General features: G+C 37.3%; 1 protein-coding gene across 2 annotated transcripts in view; it reads right to left on the bottom strand.

The window, feature by feature from the left end:
* The window catches only part of BTBD8 (BTB domain containing 8), a 35445-nt gene that overhangs the window by 11987 nt on the left and 3298 nt on the right, over nt 1-20160 (bottom strand). Inside the window, exons 2-11 of one of the 2 annotated variants that reach the window (XM_039727177.1) lie at nt 16014-16261; nt 15022-15139; nt 11968-12057; nt 9764-9844; nt 8621-8717; nt 7903-7991; nt 7596-7698; nt 2613-2795; nt 1699-1836; nt 519-648 (exon numbers count right to left, since the gene is read on the bottom strand). In XM_039727177.1, coding sequence (XP_039583111.1) covers nt 519-648; nt 1699-1836; nt 2613-2795; nt 7596-7698; nt 7903-7991; nt 8621-8717; nt 9764-9844; nt 11968-12057; nt 15022-15139; nt 16014-16212 — 1228 coding nt within the window. In that variant the 5' untranslated portion in view covers nt 16213-16261. Of the gene's footprint in view, nt 1-518; nt 649-1698; nt 1837-2612; nt 2796-7595; nt 7699-7902; nt 7992-8620; nt 8718-9763; nt 9845-11967; nt 12058-15021; nt 15140-16013; nt 16262-20160 lie in introns of those variants that run through there. The other variant, XM_039727178.1, reaches the window with a different exon arrangement.

Raw genomic sequence — 20160 nt, 5'->3', positions numbered from 1 at the left:
AGCCAGCCGAGCAGCCCAGCTCTCTGCATTTGCTCCCAGTGCACAGGATGAGCATTATGCAAGAGACAAGCAATATTTATACATCATGGAGAAAACGATAAAGGACAGAAACGGAGTTCAGGGAATGGATAATCTGCTTTGTGCTCATTTAATTCATCCCCAGCACTTATCTCCTTAAAAATGAGGCAGATCAGGTTTTTAATCCTACTGCAGTGTTTTCAGTAATTTAGAGTAGCTGTAAATAAGAATAGAATCCATCTACATGATGGTGGAGGGGTTCTATCATATATACTCCTAAAAAGGAAAGCAGGGAAGACTCCTCACAGAAAATGACTTACTGATTCCCATGTTTGAAACTACCTAAGCATGCCATCATGCTTCTATTCTAAAACACCACTTCAAAACACAAAGCAGCATAAATTTTGCTTTCATTTGTATCAGGCTCCACATTTCCATCTGCATTGTATCCACTGAACAGATTGCTAAAAAATTCTAATGCCGTTTGATGCCAGACATACCTGCTTGTATTTTCTCTTGATGGTCTGGCCTCATCAGCTTCCAGCCTTCTGTGTGACGAACAGCATAAAAAGACTGAACCAGGAAGACCCAGAGCTTATCACGCAGCGCCTGGATCTTGCACGTAAAACCCTGTGTTCAAGTAACAAATCAGCAGCTGGCGAGGGGCATATTGTCATAGCAACCAGTCATTATTCCTTTCAGAATCTACTTACTCCCTAAGCTAGATCAATGATGTCATCACTTATATTTTATAACGGTCTGGTAGATGGAGATGCTGTTTTTGAAGGATTATTGCCCACCAGAGTGATTTTTTCTATAGTTTAAAACCTACAAATTACAGCACTGGTAAACACTGCATTGCTCGCACTGCTCTTTTTTCCCTTTTCTTTTTTTTTTTTTTAAATGAACCCCATAATAGCTCTTCACTGTCAGCTGTGTCACAACAAGGTCAAATACTCCAGGGAAAAATAATGTATTTGATTAAATTTTTATTGCTTAGACCAAGTAAATCTATAATAGCACCAGATTGCAGAAATTAATGTTTCATTTATTTTTTATTCTTTGTCATAGTATTTATGAATTGTTCCTAGAATTAGTCAACCACAGCTTAAATGTCATTATTTAGATTATGTGAATATACACGGTGTGTTTCACACATGGAGCCTGACACCTCCATCCAATCCCAAAAACACACACTGGATTAAGTGTCAGTCCTTGCTTTAGAGGACAGTTTAAAACCAAAGCCTATGTACCTGTGACCTTCACAAAAAATGGGGGAAATATTTAGGGAGGAAGAGAATAAGCTCTCTTCCCCTCTAAGTTTTATAATGCAACATTTTGCTAAGTTTTTCTCTTATCACAAATTTGAAGTGATAGTAAAGATCAATAGGGCAGTGTTGCCCATAGGACTTACATTTTCAGAAATACACAGGAATTTTTGTATTGTCTGGATAGGGTTTCTCTTTAAACAAAATTAAATTTAAACAAATACCTATGTTTTCTGTACTTCCAAAAGTACAGAAACTGTATAAACCCTTGGATTTATGCAGATGCTTTTCTGTCTGACCTCAGTTGCATGACTGAGCCATCTGAGCTCACACCATATCATCTGATTTGAACCATGACATGAAACTGTACCAGAACAGTTTTTCCACAAGCCCTGCACATTTAAGAACCTACCATCTCCTTCGCATTTGCAGAGTCCAACAACATATCCACTGCTACAAGAAGAAAGCAGCTATTTTCATTATTAATGCCTTTTTCAATTGCATTGAAAATTTGTTCTAGGAGGTCAGGTTTGCTGCTCATTGCCTGTGCCTGAGGAAACAACAAAAGGCAGTCGTTTAAAACAAAAGCGCGTACTTTGTATGCAAAAGCATTACCGAGCAGAGAGGATCTGCTATCAGGCTGTGCAGGAGGTATTCCAAAGCTGAGCATCTTCTTTTGTATCCATTCCACAACCCCACCCCTCTCCAGGCCTCTAGCAAATTAGTCTGAGGCCTCGCTCGTTAACAGAAATTTTAGGAACAAGCACACTGTGATGAATTTACAGCCCTGTGCAGCTCTGGATCCAAAGGCAAATTGGTTAAACATTTCCCTCTTTATTTTTTTTCACCTCTCTGTACATACTAAAAAACATATTTCACAGGAGAAATGAACTGGCTGGGTGAGTAGGTAAGTTCTCACCAGAACCTGCAGCATTGCCACATTGCTGCAACTCAGGACACAAATCAGCAGAAGTCTGAGGACACTGCTCATACTCAATCTTGTAAATCCGGGCTGTTTTTCCAGGGGTCTGAAAGCTTTTTTGAAGCAACACAGAAACTGTCCCAATAAACAAATTGGAAATTTGCTTAACTGAAGCACATAACCTGAATGCACTGTGTATCAAAGCATTTACATGCTTTAAAACAGTCCTGAAAAAACCCACCCCCCCAAAACCCTTAGTTTTGTTGGTTTTTTCTTTTTTTCCCTAGAATTGTACTTCAAAGCAAAAGCTAAGGCAGTTTTGGTAATTTAGCAACCTGATCTTTCCAAAATGTGATATAATGCAATTTATCCAGAAGCACATAAGAACTTGAGGGCACTTTTACCTGCAACAAAACAGAGAAGCCTTCACTTTGCACTACGTGTAGGAAGTTTGCAACAATAAAGGTTACACACTGCTCGTGCAGCCGTGATGCCAAGGCCACAGCGGTCTCTGTCCATCTCACTCGGGGCAGGCTGTTGATCAGCCGCTCACTCTCCATCAGCCGGGAAGCAGCATTCTTGTGGTTCTTGAAACAGAAACAGAAATTAGCCTGTTGCCAAGCAATTACCTAAAGAATTGCTGATTGTGAAAGAGCAGTTACTGAGCTTTTACACAGGGATCCAATCATGTAATTATTTTATTTAAATAAATTTTGGGGTTTATAATTCTTAATATTGTATGTGTCTTTGAAACTAAAGCAGAAAAAGAAATCTCTATTGGTTCATTTTTGCCTGAAGTTAGGTAGTAAGTTTTAAAGTTTTCAGTAGTTTTTATTATATTTTTTCAACTGTATCATTAGATACTGCAGTCCTGAAGAAAATAAGACAAATGTTAGCTGGAGAAGCTGAATAGAGAAAAAGATCATAGGTCACTGAAAGATGTAATAAATTCTTGAATAAAACTGCTAAGTTGAGGTTTTATAGGTGAGTGTGGATGGCCTAGCATTTGGGATACAGAAAAATCTTTTCAATAATTATGAATCCTTTTGCTTTATTTAAAGCAGTCAGACAACAAATATTTATCTTCCCAGATGGAGTTTTAACTGAACTTACCCTCTTTGTTGTCTAAAGTTTCTCAAAGAAAAGTAACTGTTACATTTCTAGCTACATTTCAAACATGCAAACAGACTTGCTGATATTTATTATCCTGGTCTGTGTCTTTGGTTCTTTCATGCATTGCATCAGCACAGTACCTGAGGGCAACTTCTACTGGCTAACATGTTACTTGAAAAGAACTTGGAATTTATGGTTATCCACATTAGAATGGCCTGAAAGCTCCATTCAATGTGACCTAGCAGGACACTGATAAATTATGCAGTAACACTTGAAAAAGCAACAATTCAGATAAATATTTAACACAAAACCCCTCACTGCATATTCAGATCACAATCACATTTGTCCTAAGCAAGTTAGCAGGGAGTACCTTCTTTGTGCATATTATAGTTAAAAGATAAAATCTGACCATCCATTGGTAAAATATACTTTAAAAATTATTTTACTCATCTCTGGGCAAACTCAGTTTGCTTCTCTGCAGATCATGTAAATTAAGAATTACATACATGCTCATGGTTTGATTTTGCTCCCACTGGACTCAATTACAAGCTTTTTGAATTGTCTCAAATTCAACCCCTGCTCACAAGGCAATAAGCATTTACTCCCATTAGACACTTCCAGTGAAATATAAAATGCCTTCATTGACTTTTAATTAAATCAGCACTTTGTAGAAGTGGTTCTAACTGAATTTTACTTCTCTTATTGTACTTTTTTCTTAACCATTTTAAAGTGGAGTCCACTTTTCTAAAAACCCAGTAATTTTCTTGCATGAATTTGAGACATCAGGGACAGGCACACATAAAGCACCTGCACAGTGCTTTAAATGATGCTCGCATTTTAATGTTTCTGCGTTCATCGTTGTGGTGTCCCAGAGATTGTCCCATCAATAATCTCATTTTCTTTGCACCTGTTTTTTCCCTCTAAAGGGCTGTCACATTAACTAGGTTTTACATTTCCAGCATCAGTAAATTAAAGGATCAGCAGAGTTATACTGTTTAACTGGGTTTAAAGTTTTACAGAAGAGAACTCTAGCAGCAGAGAAAAAGGACTGTAAATCATACAGTAGCCTCTGCAAAATTAATGTCAGACTGTTTCTTCTTAATTCCTCAAGCAGGCTTAAAGCCTTTTTGCATATTGTGGAAAAACTCCCCTGGGAATTCCAAAAGTTTTTGGAATGGGTGTCTTAAACACTGAAATGAATGCTCACCAGAACCATTCTCTGGGCAGAAGAGGCTTATGCTTTATCATTTAATTTTGTAACTCTAGATGCTTTCAAGACTTCAGTCTATAAAGTACTAGTGAATCTTGCAAAGACACATCAACACAAATTTTAAATCATTAATATGGGAGCTAAAACCCACTTTAGTCCAAGCTGCTTAAACCTTCCAGTGAAGCTGGGTACGCAGAGGGGGCAGGACCAAGTACCACAGTGCCATGTCTGTTCTGCAAATGCTGGCAGGGCAGCACGTGTATTTCAACACAATGTAACCACAGCATCTTTATTGACTAAACAGAGGGCAAGGAAGGCCTGAACATCTGCCTCTCAACTGTCCCAATAATGTTGCACGAGGGGCTAGAGAAGAACCTAGAATTGTGTCTACATGTGCTCATAGCTGCAGTACCTACCTGAGGTAGTTTGGAGGTGGGTGGTGGTTTAACTATGAACAGCTGTAGATCAGAATGAACTGACTTGTATCTGAAAATGTTACTTAAAACTCCTCAAATCGTACACTATGCATGATGCACATTGCTATGTGTATATTCTAGGAACAGCTCAGTATGCTGATATAATATAGTGGCAGAACATCCAGCATCTTGAGATACTAGACATACTCTTGAGCTATTATAGCTGCCATCTTTATTCTGTTAGATTTATGCATTATGGTGGAACTGTCCAGGTTTTATAACGGTGGATATTCTCAAGCTTCTCTTGATCACAGAGTCACAGCTGAGCTGGAAGGATACCCTCACAGCTCATGAGTCCAACTCCTGGCCCAGCACAGCACCATCCCACAGAGTCACACCCTGTGCCTGAGAGCATTGTCCAAACACTTCTGGAGCTCTGCCAGGCTGGTGCTGTGACCACTGCCCTGGGGAGCTGTTCCTGTGCCCAAACACCTTCTGGGGGAAGAACCTTTAAAGCTGCTTAAACCTTCCAGCGAAACTGGGTACACAGAGGGGGCAGGACCAAGTACCACAGTGCCATGTCTGTTCTGCAAATGCTGGCAGGGCAGCACGTGTATTTCAACACAAACTGTAACCACAGCATCTTTATTGACTAGAATAAACAGAGGGCAAGGAAGGCCTGAACATCTGCCTTTCAACTGTCCCAATAATGTTGCACGAGGGGCTAGAGAAGAACCTAGAATTGTGTCTACATGTGCTCATAGCTGCAGTACCTACCTGAGGTAGTTTGGAGGTGGGTGGTGGTTTAACTATGAACAGCTGTAGATCAGAATGAACTGACTTGTATCTGAAAATGTTACTTAAAACTCCTCAAATCGTACACTATGCATGATGCACATTGCTATGTGTATATTCTAGGAACAGCTCAGTATGCTGATATAATATAGTGGCAGAACATCCAGCATCTTGAGATACTAGACATACTCTTGAGCTATTATAGCTGCCATCTTTATTCTGTTAGATTTATGCATATGGTGGAACTGTCCAGGTTTTATAACGGTGGATATTCTCAAGCTTCTCTTGATCACAGAGTCACAGCTGAGCTGGAAGGATACCCTCACAGCTCATAAGTCCAACTCCTGGCCCAGCACAGCACCATCCCACAGAGTCACACCCTGTGCCTGAGAGCATTGTCCAAACACTTCTGGAGCTCTGCCAGGCTGGTGCTGTGACCACTGCCCTGGGGAGCTGTTCCTGTGCCCAAACACCTTCTGGGGGAAGAACCTTTACCTAATATCCAACCTAAAGGCACAGAGGTCTGCAGTCTGTCATTTTTCAGGCTTTCACCTGAATATGCAGTTGCAGCTGCCACTCCTAGCTGACTTGCTGGCCTCAGCACTTTTAAGTACTTCATCACAGAAACCCTGAAAAAAAGTCTCAAGAAGGCTTCACAGTCCTTTCAGCAAGGGGTAGTTCTTGGCCAGAGCCATTCAAGAGTGCAGCTCTTGAACCAGGGCTATGTTTGACAGTGCTTGGCCACACCAGAGCTGTTTAGTTTGGGTAACACAGACACGGGGACAAGGACTTCAGCATGAGATACATGTCACATATTTAGTTGTTGGGTTGTGTGCTAGCATCAAAATCATGCTGTGAATGTTACCTGAGCTAGTTAGATTACATTTTGTCTGTGACAACACACATTACAATTACATACATAGTCAGTCATGTTTGGCAGCAGCTCTACAGATTTACCTTTATTTCTACATACTTTTCATATATCTCTTACAATTCAGTGTATTTACAGGTTGAGTACTTGACCAAATTTCTGTTATCAGGTCTAGTTCAAAACAGTTACCTTAAATAAGCTCTAAGCATAGTTCTATACAGAAATACAATTAGAAAATACTTAAACTTAGGCAGGTCTGAATTGGAACAATGTAAGTAAGTGCTACAAAAAATTAAAACTGAGCTTTGGGGGGACCAGTGTAGTACTGTTATCTGACAAGTAGAAGATATGGATATTATACTGCTACTTTATTTTTGTAAAGTCAGCCTGCCTGTAAACAAGTATCTTGATAGCCAGTGACCATCTGAGGTCTGAAAAAAAATAAAGTTATTTTTTTCCAAATTAGAATACAGGTAAAGATGAAAAGGCAGTCACAAATGATGTATGCCACCATGTTACACAGAAATTGATACAGTGATTTTCTGTTTCTCGTTATCCAAATCCATAATCAGAGAATGACAGGATGGCCTGGGCTGACAGGGACCCTATAGATCCTCTAATTCCAGCCTCCCTGCTGTAGGCAGGGACACTTTCCACTGGACAAGGTTTCTCAGAGTCCCATCCAATCTGGCCTTGAACCCTTCCATAATGTTGCGTTATGATGTCACAGTTGTGTTTCACAAACATTATTTTCTGTTATTATGGTGGACTTGGATGTCACTAGACTGTGTGTCATGAAGCATAACAACAACATTTCACATCAAAATAGTTTTTAAAATTGTTGTTTTAATTGGAAATTCTACATAGTATAAATGTACTACAGATTTAAGAAACTGTATTTATTATCTCTTAAATTACATTGTACAGCTAAATAAGGAAAAAATTCACATTGCTGTATTTTTCTACAAAGCACATTACTTACCAAAGAGTTAATCAACATAACAAGACAATTGTTCTGAAGTTCAGTAGGTAAATTGGCAAAGCTTTTCTCTGAAAAACATCTTGCAAAATGTTTTCCTACCCATCTGTTGAAAAGAGAGCCATTCTTAGGTAAGGAAGATGAAAAATGTTCTGTCTTCACTTGTTAGCATAAGTGATACCTCTAAAGTATTGTGAAAAAAAAGTGTTTAAAATCTAAACATTTCATATGCCAAAATAAAACCTATCTTTCAAAATAAAATAATTTCAACAGAAATCAGATAAAAACAATTTTATTTTATCTTACTTACTTCATGCAAGCAGCATATAGGTTTTCCACTCCCAATGAATGAGCAATAGCCATGCATTCTAGTACAGGTTGCTGTTTGCCAGGAACAGGCTAGAGTTGTTAGAAAATTATCAGTTATTGCACATTTGATTTACAGAAAACATAGAGAAATACAAAATCTTCAGTTCAAAGATTCAGAAGGAATGTCAGCTGCCATGGTATTTGTTTGCCTTTATGCAGTCATCTATTTCCACATGTCAGTAAAACAGGATTCAGCCTCATGAGCCTAATGTGTGAAAATGCTCAATCCCAAGCAGGTGTTTGTTTTTAAACCAATTTTAATTGAACAGACTTTTTTTTTTCCTAAATATATGCCCATGAAACAAGATATGCAAATATACAGCATTTCCACATTCCCACCAAGAATAGTTACATTTACAATAGCACATATTGAACTATACTGAGTGTAACTTAGTACATTGAATTGATCATGTGGAATACTGCTTTTAATCAGTTATAGACACTTGGGGTTTCCAAGTGTCTATAAATAGGTGATGATATCACAGGCCTTACTCCCACCATCTATCCCAGATTCACACCTTAGAACATGGACTATTGACTTCAGCCAGCACCTTGATCATGTAGTTCTTACAGATCTTGTCACTATGATTTAGTGTTAAGTAACAGATTTGAAATTTTCAGGCTCTATAGGTCACCAGGTAGCATGAGAAGTGACATACCTTTTGGAAAAAATTGCAGTAATCTCTTTTCAAAACGTAGATAGCTACTTGTTTTAGTCCATCCAGCCCATACATGTCTGCAATGCCCAACATGTGACTGAAGAGAAAGCAGTAGTGACAGCAATCAAAAAATCCTTGTGATAGATGCATTTTCCTTACAGGACAATTTACATGCTAACTTTACCTCTTGGTTCAGTCAGAACTTACTGCAGAAAGAGACTGATAACCAAGTGTGACACTTGCCAAAGAATATCTCCAAAGCAGAAATGTATATTGACCTAATAATAGCCCCCCAGCCATCGAGTTCAGCCTGTATAAAAACAAGCCTCAGTCACTAGCTGAGAACTGTTTAGAAGACTCTCAGTTTCACTATTTTAAGGATAGCAAATGAAAAAAATATCTGTGCCAGCAGAGTTCTGGAATTTCCCAAAGATTTTTTGCTCAAAGATTACATAAAATGTTATTGATGACATTCTTAAAAAGCACAGTGAGCAAACTATTAATTATTTTATATAATAATGAAAACAATAATTTTACTTTCTATATCAATTAATTAGCTAAACATTGATATTGGGACACATTATAAACAATTCCATATTTTTAGGAAATGTAGCATTTTAATGTTTAGTGACAAGGGTTCATCACCTACTATATAAATGGTTTCAGAGAATAATTCACAAATTTCAGATTTTACTTCACTAATACAGGATTATGTATAAAACTGTGATTAAAAACTATCTCAGAAGAAAATGCCAACATTTATGTTGGTTCCTATACATCATCTTTCGTGGATCTAAGGCTAACTACTTCACCTTTTCATCACCTTGTGTGATTATTCAAAAATAAATTAAAAATATGAACTGTTATATACTATCACACGTTGTATATATATTGTCTGAAAACGAAAAGGAAGTTACAGGCCAGTTGGGAAATATTTTGGTGTAAGACATCATCCTGTTTTTCACTCTCCTCACAGAGTATTCCAAAACCAGCTGGCACACCTTTTCCAGTAGCTGTCAAATAAATACTATTTCTTCAACATTTTTTTTAAAATCTTGCTTTTGATTTTTACCTGAGATAATATAGAACAAGCAAACAAGCACAAACTAAAATTAAAAAATAATAATAAAATTTGACATATACCCAACATCAACTTCGTCTGGGAAGTCCAGAATAGCTCCATATATAAAATGCAAGACAACATTCATTTCTGCATGGCTTATGCTGCAAAAAAGAATGAAAAAATACAAATAAAGACATGTCCATAATAAAATGCAGCACATTTCTTAGCCAAAGGAAGTTGGCAAAGAAAGCTGATACATCATCCAGCTGCTCTGTGAATGGAAGGCAAATGATCTGATAAAATTAAAGCAATAAGATTTTGCAATGCAGAAATATCTAAATGGACTACACTTGGGGTGAATTTAGCTACTCAATAGACTTGCTGAAACTTTCTAACACTTTAAATCTTTAAAAATAAGCAATAAGCAGACTAATACTAATAACTATATTATTTACACCGATAATATAGGATTTTTTCATCATTGCCAAGCTCTTTATCAGCAATAAGTCAACTATCAAGTAGCAATATATTTTTTAATTGTTTTATTGTAATTACTTGAAGTCTTTATTTTATTATATACTTTTGTTCCTGCAACACTAAAATATATATTTAGTAGTTTTATGACAGTGCTAAGTAGAAGTGTTACTCAGAATATTTAGTCTTTATTCAGATTAAGAAATCTGGCAGACCTACACAGCAGTGTTTGCATCCTTTCACAGTCCCAGCATCTTAATGCAGCAAGGCACAGAATGCCTCAGTGGTGGACATGATCTGAACAACACTTTCTTGTACTTGTGCACATCATTTTTTGTGTGCAGTCTTCAGGACCCACAGGTGCTGTGTGCATGACGGTAAATGGAATATTCATGCCGAGCTAAGACCTCTTTAAAACATCAGACATGTTTAAGCAATTGACATTGGTGACTAAAAGCAAAAGGGAAAGAACCCAGCGCTGCAACGTGCAAAGAAGCAAAGTCAGCACAGCTGTCTCCCTGTACAGCAGAACACACAACAGCCATCAAGTCAGCGAGGAGGAGTTTCCCCACAGCCTTGACAGCTGTTACATTAAGCAGAATTCTCATTATTTCAGAGTAAGCCATATGTACTTCATTTATAAGTGTTGTAGAAAAGAGCACAGAAACCAGCACTAAGCAGAAAAGTGAACTGGAAAAGGTAAAATTATGCATATGACTCATAATAACAGAAATTATGAGACACTGGCATGAGAACAGTCTCATATAAGATTTGGTACTTCTCAGGAGAATACCTCTACTGAAAAATAAGGATAAAATTTCTTAACCACACAGAAATCAGTTACAGAGAGATAAGTGTGAACACCAGAATAATTGGTATCTATCAGCCTCTAAACCACCATGAAAATGAAGGAATAAATTAAATTGCAATTACATTGTTTTATAAGGATTTGGAAGTTATAACCAAATCAACAGATAACTTTTCTGATTTTGCAGCAGCATTATTACACTGACAGGAAACTAAAATCAACATTTAAAAAAGTATCACTTGGCCAAGAGACTTTATATTAACACAAAGCAGCTGCATTTTGCAGCACTGTAAGGCATACAGTTCTTTCTGAAGAAAACTGAGTTGGCCAACGTCATGCCAAAAAAAAAAAAAAGCTAACATGTACATGGATCAGTACTTCTTTGCTTTTAAAGGAAATTGAATGTATTTCAGTAGAGTTTTCTGATACTGAAATGCTGAAAAGAACAGTCCCCAGCTTATCTGTGAAGTCTTAAGTATTCATCCTGCAGTGATAGCTCCATTATTCTCAGGCAGAAAGCCATGGTGAACAAGCCCACTAGATAAAATTGCTTTAGTATGTGCTGCTGAAATATCATAATTAAACTCTATTTAGGGAATGTTATTTCTCTTTACATTGTAAATATACTTATTGTACAAATAAGTATGAAAATTACACTGTTCAGACACTCATAGTATTTTTCATGACACGTACAACAAGAAATGAAAGAAAAGAATTCTTGAGTAGATTGTGTATATTAAAACATACTCTACACGAAAGGATTAGTGCCCTTCTGCTGATGAAAAAGACTTTTACTGAATCATCTGACAATATTAAGAAATACACTACACACAGACTTTCATCCTGAAGTCAAAACAGTACTCGGGAAATGTATCAGGCTGGAGAGCAGTGTCAAGGCACATTAATCTTGAGCGCTCAGTACACAGCACAGTGGTTACATATTTGCAGCCACTGTCAATTGCCTACCTTTGCTCCCACACGACTTGCAGAGACAACACTTACCCTTGAAGAGTGATGTGCTCTTGAGAGCTCTCAGCCCAACTTCCACTCAGCATAGCAGCAAAGTAACTAGATCTGGCACATAAAATGGCCCTGAGAGAGAAAAAGCAAACATTATTCCACTACATACAAATATTCATGATGAGACTCTTTGATAACATTGACTTAAATCTTTGCCCTTTATGCATTAAGGTGTCAGCTGTGTACTGCATGCTTTTCCCCCCAGTAGGCTTGGAATTTCAAAATATGCTACAGAAAAAAACCAAACAGTACTCTATAAATTTTTCAGTTAAAGCTTGTTTTTAGTATGACTTTGAGATTCACACAGAGGAAATCTATTACCACAAGCATCTTCCTTTTATATAAAATGTCACATTTATTTCTCCTGCTTTATTCACCAAATTAGGGTAAATAACAGTCATTAAATAAAGTAAATAAGTAGGTTACACAGCCCTATTATAAATAATTATACCCAGAACATCTTAAATTCTTCTTATATTACAAAATGTGTATTTATCAAAATGTTAAGTATATAATGTCTTGTATTCAGAATTTGCTACCTACCAAAAGTCAAACAAAACTTGCTATTAACACATGCTAGGACAATAAGATGTGTTTTTACAAAAGCTGTCAGCTACTTCTGTTTACACTTACTGCCCTTCTATATTTAAAAGGCATATAACTGGCCATAATGGGGCTAATTCAGTTTACTACTACATCATAAATGAGAATAAAGAAACCCCAGAGCTGCAGTCTGTATAGCTCACTATCTCCGCCAGTATCAGTCTTCAAAATATCAGGTAAGGAGACCTTTGCAACAGGATTCTTAAGGTGGAAGTGCAGTGGCAGAGAAGAAGACAAGACAGTGGATGAAAACTGCTTTGTGATTTCAGTTTCCAGATCCACACCAGTTACAGTGTTAGCCTTTATATATCTTATCTGGCTTACTACAGCCACAGATAATATTCCCATACAAAGAATTTTTTCATGACACTTTCTAAGCTCCCTATTATTTCTAAAATTAGCCTGTGTCATATATTTCCTGTGGCAGAAAAAGCAAAACGTTATACTAGGCTTGAGGATAATTTCTGTTACATGTATTTGTCTCTTAAAATGTTTCTGAGCACTCTCACTTCGCGTAGGAAGGAGCATGAAGAATACTATTTATGGTCTCTTTTACAGTCATTTTATATTCTGTATTCTCTCATCTCTCCTCCCTCCTCCTGCTTCCAATACTTTAAATTAGAACCTTCTCGCACATTCCTCCTATGAGTCATCCAGCAAAAATACTAACAACAAAGCTTTTACTGAACCTTTCATATCTCAGTGAAATACTTCTGCATATAAATGGGTATTACATCCTAACCTGAAGTGTATGAAATTCTGGGTACACACACAATCTTTTATTTTTTATAATATCATACACTTATCTCCAGTTTTTTTTTCTGTTCCAAATAAATTTTAGTAATGAACAGTGATCAGTCAACTTCAAGGGGATAGTTAGAGTGGGTGTTTCAAAGACACATTTTAAATAAGACAGGAGCTCAGCAGAATATGGACAAGTAACCAGTACCTAAATTTAAATTTTACCAGCATATATTTATAAAATATATGGAGATACCAAATGATTTTGAAATAAATTTATCAGTGCTTTTCCTAGTGGTGGTTAGTGCCAGCTTTATTACCAAACAAATCTGACTTGCTTCATGTAGAGCTCTGTAAGAATGCAACACTAGGAAGACATAAACCAGCAACACTAAAGTCTATTGGAAGTTCACAGGACTTCATGAGAAAGTAAGGAATACTGACACAAGTGGGGGGAGACTTTGGGGCCTAGCCTGGCTCCTGTTTGAGAAGTTAAAAAAAACCCCTTACAGTAAGTAAATAATTCTGGTGCTTTCACCACAATGAAATTGAAAGTTCCATTGCCCCTGTTAGCTCCTACTGTTCACATGACCCAGTGCCAAAACGAGCTCAAGTCCTGTGCCTGTTTCAGAACATCCTTGTTTCCTCTGTGATTTACTGCCGCATCTTTTGATGCTAGTTAAAGCAGATACATGGCTCCAGGCAGCAAGTGGCCTAAATTAAACAAGCTCTGCTGATAGAAGCTCTTTGTTGCACTATTTTTTCTGCATTAAAGCGTTTGTTTTTCAAACTTTAGTATCTGAGAACATATAATGTAGACCAGGAGAAACAAATATTCTTTACTACACTTCATTCTGAAAATGTAGCATATATCCAAATACCCACACAACTGTGATATACCTTCTCTAAAGATACTCTAATGTCTGTAACAGACTGTCCCCCCGGTTTTGTTTGAGAAAGTACTAAAAGTATTGGAGGGTTTTTATAGTCCCTCTCAGTTACTTAATATACTCAAAGGGAACAAAATACAGGCTGTCTAGTTTGCTATCTCAAATGCAAACACTTTCATCAAAGGTACAGGGAATGGTACTGACACTTCAATTTGCTTTCACAAGCCACAGGAGTACAATAAGCCAAAGTTCTTAAACGGTCTTGGACTTTTGATCTAGGAAAGGCTCCTGACAATCTTTACAGCTACATAACTGAAGTAATGAAAAAAAACCAGATTTTGTATGCACAGATTCTGAAGAGCAGAAACAAAAATTACTACTCCAGAAATTTTCTGCCTATATGGAAATTTTATTCAGCATTAATAACTGAATAGTTTATTAGTAGATTTTTTTGTTTTCTTTACAGACCACAGATTTTTAATTTTTTATTTCATATATATATATATAGTTAGGAAAAAAGTCTAAAATATATTTCCATGAGTATATACTCAATATATGAGATTACAGTGGCAATCTTAGAAGTGCTGAAAGTGCAGTTGTTTTCAAAATAGTTGCTGTTGATGATAAATTATATTCATTAGTATGAAAAATACAGCCAGTCCATACATTAAGACCTAAAAGCTGTAATGGTTCACAGCTAGAGAACAGCACCAGCAATAACTTCCTACAGATAACAGTAACAGCAGCATTTTATACCAAATGTTATTGATTGAAAAACGTTTTACTGTAAATACTTACGTACCTGTGAGCTTGAAAATCTTTGCCTTCTACATAAATATTAATATCTGGACAACAGCACTTCCTGTAGAGCATCAGTAAGTCTTCTCCTAACACAGACGCGGTTTCTACTTTGGAATTACCTGTGTATAGGGAGAAAAAGTTGTTTTCACTTTGTCAGGTGTACAAGAGACCATTGACAGTGCACAGACGAAATATTTAAAAATAATCTGACATAATTAAATTTTTTATTATTGCATATGCAAGCTAGTATTTTCCTTGAAAAGTTTTCCAGACATCACCTTTTCCTTCTTATTTTGACTTACCAGAAACTTGACCAATACTCTGTATTTGGTATCTACAGAAGAAGAGCTCCAGTTACTCTTTCATAAGATTGTGTACCCAGTTCATTCTTTTCTGCAGAGGTCTGGCACCTCTGCACTGAAGAAGAGCAGCCCCTGAGGAAGTTGGGGGCATGCAGTGCCACAGGTCCCACGTGAACAGATGTGCTGCTGGAGCCCTGTCACTGACACAGCTGTGCAGCCAGCACCTCTGGGGAAGATGCAGGTTAACACCTCCTTGTACGATTTCAAGCAAAGCTGTAGCATGGAAGATTCTGAAAGGTTCCAGAGCCCTCCTAAAACAGCAGTGGAACCAGTGCAATTTGCTAGGAAAGGAAAACAAGGGAGATAGTCTGCTGTGTGGAAGTCCCACATGGTGAAGAGTGGTGCTCACTGTATTCCAAGGAAAAGGCAGGACATGGTGATGACCATGCCTGATGCCTGGCAATTCCAGATTTATTAACACCACACATTGGCTGGGAACTGTGCCTGCCTAACTTCTGCAGCAATTCATTTCTTCAAAGTGTGAGATCATTAGGTGGGCCATAGAAAAGAATATCCATGACAGCTGTGCTGTAACAATAGTTTTAACTTTGCCTGCATTTTCACCTCTGCACAAATATTTGAACAATTATTTAAAAGACAAAAAGAGAAAAAAGTGTAATTCCAAACCTACCTGCAGTGGCTTGGTCGCTTTCTGCATCAGTGACTGCTTCTGGAATTTCTTCAATACCAGACAAGCAAACAACTCCTTTCTGCACAGCTCCACTTGGAGTATTCTGATCAACTGGTGTTCTTTTGCTTTGTCCAAGACAATTTACATTTTTTTGAGCATTGTGAAGAGTAGTAGGGTTCCTTTCTTGTATTAGCCTCATAAACAGGTCCTCAATTTCTTTTAGATTTATATCAGATGTATACAGAATCCTAGAATATGACACTAATTTTTAGTCTCATGATTTTTCAATTCAAGAAAACAAAAAAAACCCCACATTTTTTAATCTAACAAAATTCAAGACTAGAAAACAGAGTTGGACTCTCTGATGCTTAAAAAACCCAACCGTTATAAAAATGTATCTCTGGAAAACTTATTTCTGCAAATGCTTGAAAAGCATAAACAAGCACCACAAAATATCAAAATCTTCTAACATCAAGATTACAGTAAGAAAAAAAAATACAGAGATATCAATGAATTGGAGAAATAAATTTTAATTTCAAAGGAAGCACTTAAAGCACAAAAATTTGCAGTTAAGATTACCCAAGAACTTTCACTTTGCCTATCTAGTAATTCTAGCTTCCCACTTTCCCATCTGTTTCACCAGCTTATTTTTGGCTCAGGATCTGGAAAGGCTAACAAAGCCTGCAGTCTGTGACGGCAAAGATCTCACATTTATAGAAACATACTGCACTCCAGCACAGACAACATGTTTTATCCTTGGTTTCATACCATCTAGATGAAGTTAACGAAGTTTAACAGAAGAGCTACAGTTCCTTTGGATGTAGCAGAAATACTCAGAGATCTCCATGGCAAAGAGGCTTTTTTGTTAATACTCAGGGAACAGCAATTTTGAGCGTGTTATTTGCACACTGTGCTCTGACAGGGCAGAGAAAAACTACAAAGAAATCATCTTCCTTCTTGAGTCTTGGATTTGAAGGATTAAGATAGATAGAAATTTTTTTTTGTCTGTGTAATACAGGTCCTCACCAGAAGAGGAGAAGAAACAAGAATGTAGGGAATAAGAATGTTAATATTATGTTAAATTTTAACAGCAAGCATCAAGAAAGGATGCAACAGGAACAATAAGATTTCACATGGACAGAGTACCATCAGTGGACTCTTTTTACATGTGATTTTAAGGTTGTTGTGTGTGTGTGTGCTTTCGGAACTCCTAACCTATGAACTGACCATCTATTGCTTTTCACATTTAAAGTGCTTTCCAACCTAGCATAATGATAGCACCAGGGAAAGACAAGTGAAAACATACCATATTACCAAGAATAGGAGCAAAAGTTACTTGATGGAGCAGAGACTTTGCAATTCTTTAGAAAATTCAAGACCACAACTTCCACACATTTTTCCCCATTCACTGTGCTGCACAGTAGGTAACATCTGTGTTTTACAGCTCTAAGGCAGCAGGAATCATGAATAGAAATGCAGAGTAGAAACCCAGTTAAAGCTATTCAAAATTTCACAGAAATATCCTGAAGTTTTGTGTTCAAGTTTTTTGTCCACGTTAAACCTTGCAAGAATTGTCACTTGAAGTCACATAGACAATACCAGTACTAGGAAAACAAAAAATTCCAATAATTCACACTTCATCCCTCCATCTTCACATGTAAACTAATAGCACAATTACACAACTACACCCTACACATACTGAATGTAAAAAGTGCAGGAAGGGTTTGTTGGAAAAAAAAAAAATTGCCATGGAACACATTAGGCTAAATTTGCACTGGAACTTTTTTTATTCACCTTTCTGTTGCTACAGAGCTTTTGCATATTTAACATGTAGACAGTACAAATTGACTTTGAGGGAGAAAGAAATCTAGCAGCAACAGATAGAGTGTTTTGGCATAAATTAATTATTTTAATAGTCTTACTTTCTTCAGTAACTGAAAAATATCCATAGGGAATCTCATAAGCTAGGCAATGAGGGAACAATCTCCTGGGAATGCTCAGGGTGTTTTCAGAGAATCTACACAAGAAACCTCAGGAATGCAATTAATTTTATCACTAGGCTTCAGTCAATAAAAATGGTATCCTTACCACAACTAGGAACTCAGTAAATAAAACATATATAGTGGCATTTTAAACCAGAACTGAGTAACTGGTTTCTGGATCTGAAAAAGTTAATTCTATTTTAAGTAAGTTTTTTCCTGTAAAAAGTCAAGAAACTTTGACTCTTTCAGGTAACCTTTTAAAATTGAGTCACATTCCTAGATTTATTACTTCCAGAAAATCATAAGGTTATCTTAAGAGTTCTGCTGAATACAGACTGTAAATGTACTACTTTGAAAGATTCATGGGACACATCCATCATTTTGCTTCACAGACAGCAAAATTATTTTGGCACGTCTTTTAGAAATTTCCTTTTATCTCAGTAAATCCCATTAGATATTTCCAGAACACAAGATTCTGCAGTTTTCTATAACCTGCTATAGAAAACTTTGCTTGGCAGCACCCTGTATTTCATAGGCTCATTTTTAAAGCAGAGTGAAGTTTTCTAGACTGTGTCCTCCAGAGTATTGAATGGTGCCTCTCTGCATAATGAAAGCTAGGGAAATCTGGCATCCTTGGACCTTGGAGCTCAGATGGTTTAGTGATAATGTAAAACTATCTTTTCAAAGCAGTTGGTTTAAGAATCCAGGACTCTTACTGCAGAATTGTATTAGGGATAGTTTTTAAAAACTGTTCCAAACCACTTGAGCAGGCATCATTCAATGTGCCATCCTAGTTTTGTTATGTAAAGAGCAGAAGACAACAGTTCCATGAAGTTATAAATCTCTTCTTTAAGTCAGAGGTGTATCATCACAAGGTGATCCCAGAGCCTTCTCTTCTCCAGGCTGATGAACTCCACTTCTCTCAACCTGTCTTCATGGGAGAGGTGCTCCAGCCCTCTGACCAGCTTTGTTGCCCTTCTGCTGACTCATTCCAACAGGTGTTTCTTATGCTGGGGTCCCCAGGGCTGGATGAGCACTCCAGGGGGAGGGGCAGTCACCTCCAGCCACGCTGCTTAGGATGCAGCCCAGGCTAGGGTTGGCTCTCTGGGCTGTGAGTGCACATTGCTGGCTCATGCTGAGCATCTTGTTAACCAACCACAGCTCTGAGTGTGACTATCCAGTGTAGCACTTCATACACACAACGTCAACCTATCCTAACCACTTAAGAGTCTTCTATGTCCTTTTAGATTTGCTAAAAGTACCATCTGCTTCATTTTTGCAGTCAAGATGGTTGTTTTAACTTAATGGATTTCTTAAAATAAGTGTTTCAGTGAATTAATTTCCACAATTTAGGATTTATTGTTTCATAAAGTTTAAGACAATTGCATCACATCTCCCATATTGCCACATTTGTAGGCCAAGGTTTGTTAATTTTAGTTGTTTTGGGAGGGATGATTTTTTGAGCTGTACTGCTGATTTCCTTATGTCTTAATGCAGGGAAAAGAACAGTTGTGCCAAAAAAATCCACCTGCAAGTGCCACAAAAAGCTGTTTTTTGCAGCTGATTGGTTTTCAAGTTCCATGAATCAGTCTTCAGAGAAGATACTCCTTGCATGGTAAGGTACACCACATCAACAGGCATGAGTGATAAAAGGGAAGGACCATATCAGAACAGTTCGTATAAACCACTCAACTCCAAGAGATGTGAGGCAGACTATTCTTCTGAAATAACGTGGTCTGCAACCATAATCCACTAGGAGCAATACACAAGCATAGATATTAACAGTACAATTGCTGAGGCATAAACATAAAGGAATTGAGTATACATAGCATAACTCAGGTTTGTTTCCTCCAAAACAGCCATTATCCAATGGGCACTATGACAATCCAGAAATTGGGAAGAGGAAACTCGTAGACAATTCATTTAGAGAAGTATTTCCCTTTTTCACTACTTTATAATCCAGTATTATCCTGTGGAACTCTAACTGGGAATTGTATTTAAAGAACAAATATTCACAACCATGCTATTTGGTGTAACTCCTTTATGAAAACCTCACATGCAAGAGAATAGCACGCTGGAGGTAGCACTAATCCATCACTTCTGTGGTGTCAGTATGATGCTGTGTAATTTTAACAGGTACCCCACCTTATGGCTTGGGTTTTTTT

The sequence above is a fragment of the Passer montanus genome, unplaced genomic scaffold (genome assembly GCF_014805655.1).
Source record: "Passer montanus isolate IOZ18808 unplaced genomic scaffold, ASM1480565v1 scaffold60, whole genome shotgun sequence".
Taxonomy (NCBI): Eukaryota; Metazoa; Chordata; class Aves; order Passeriformes; family Passeridae; genus Passer; species Passer montanus.
Note: the sequence above shows the minus strand (reverse complement) of the source record. Positions and strands in the feature narration are given on the sequence as shown.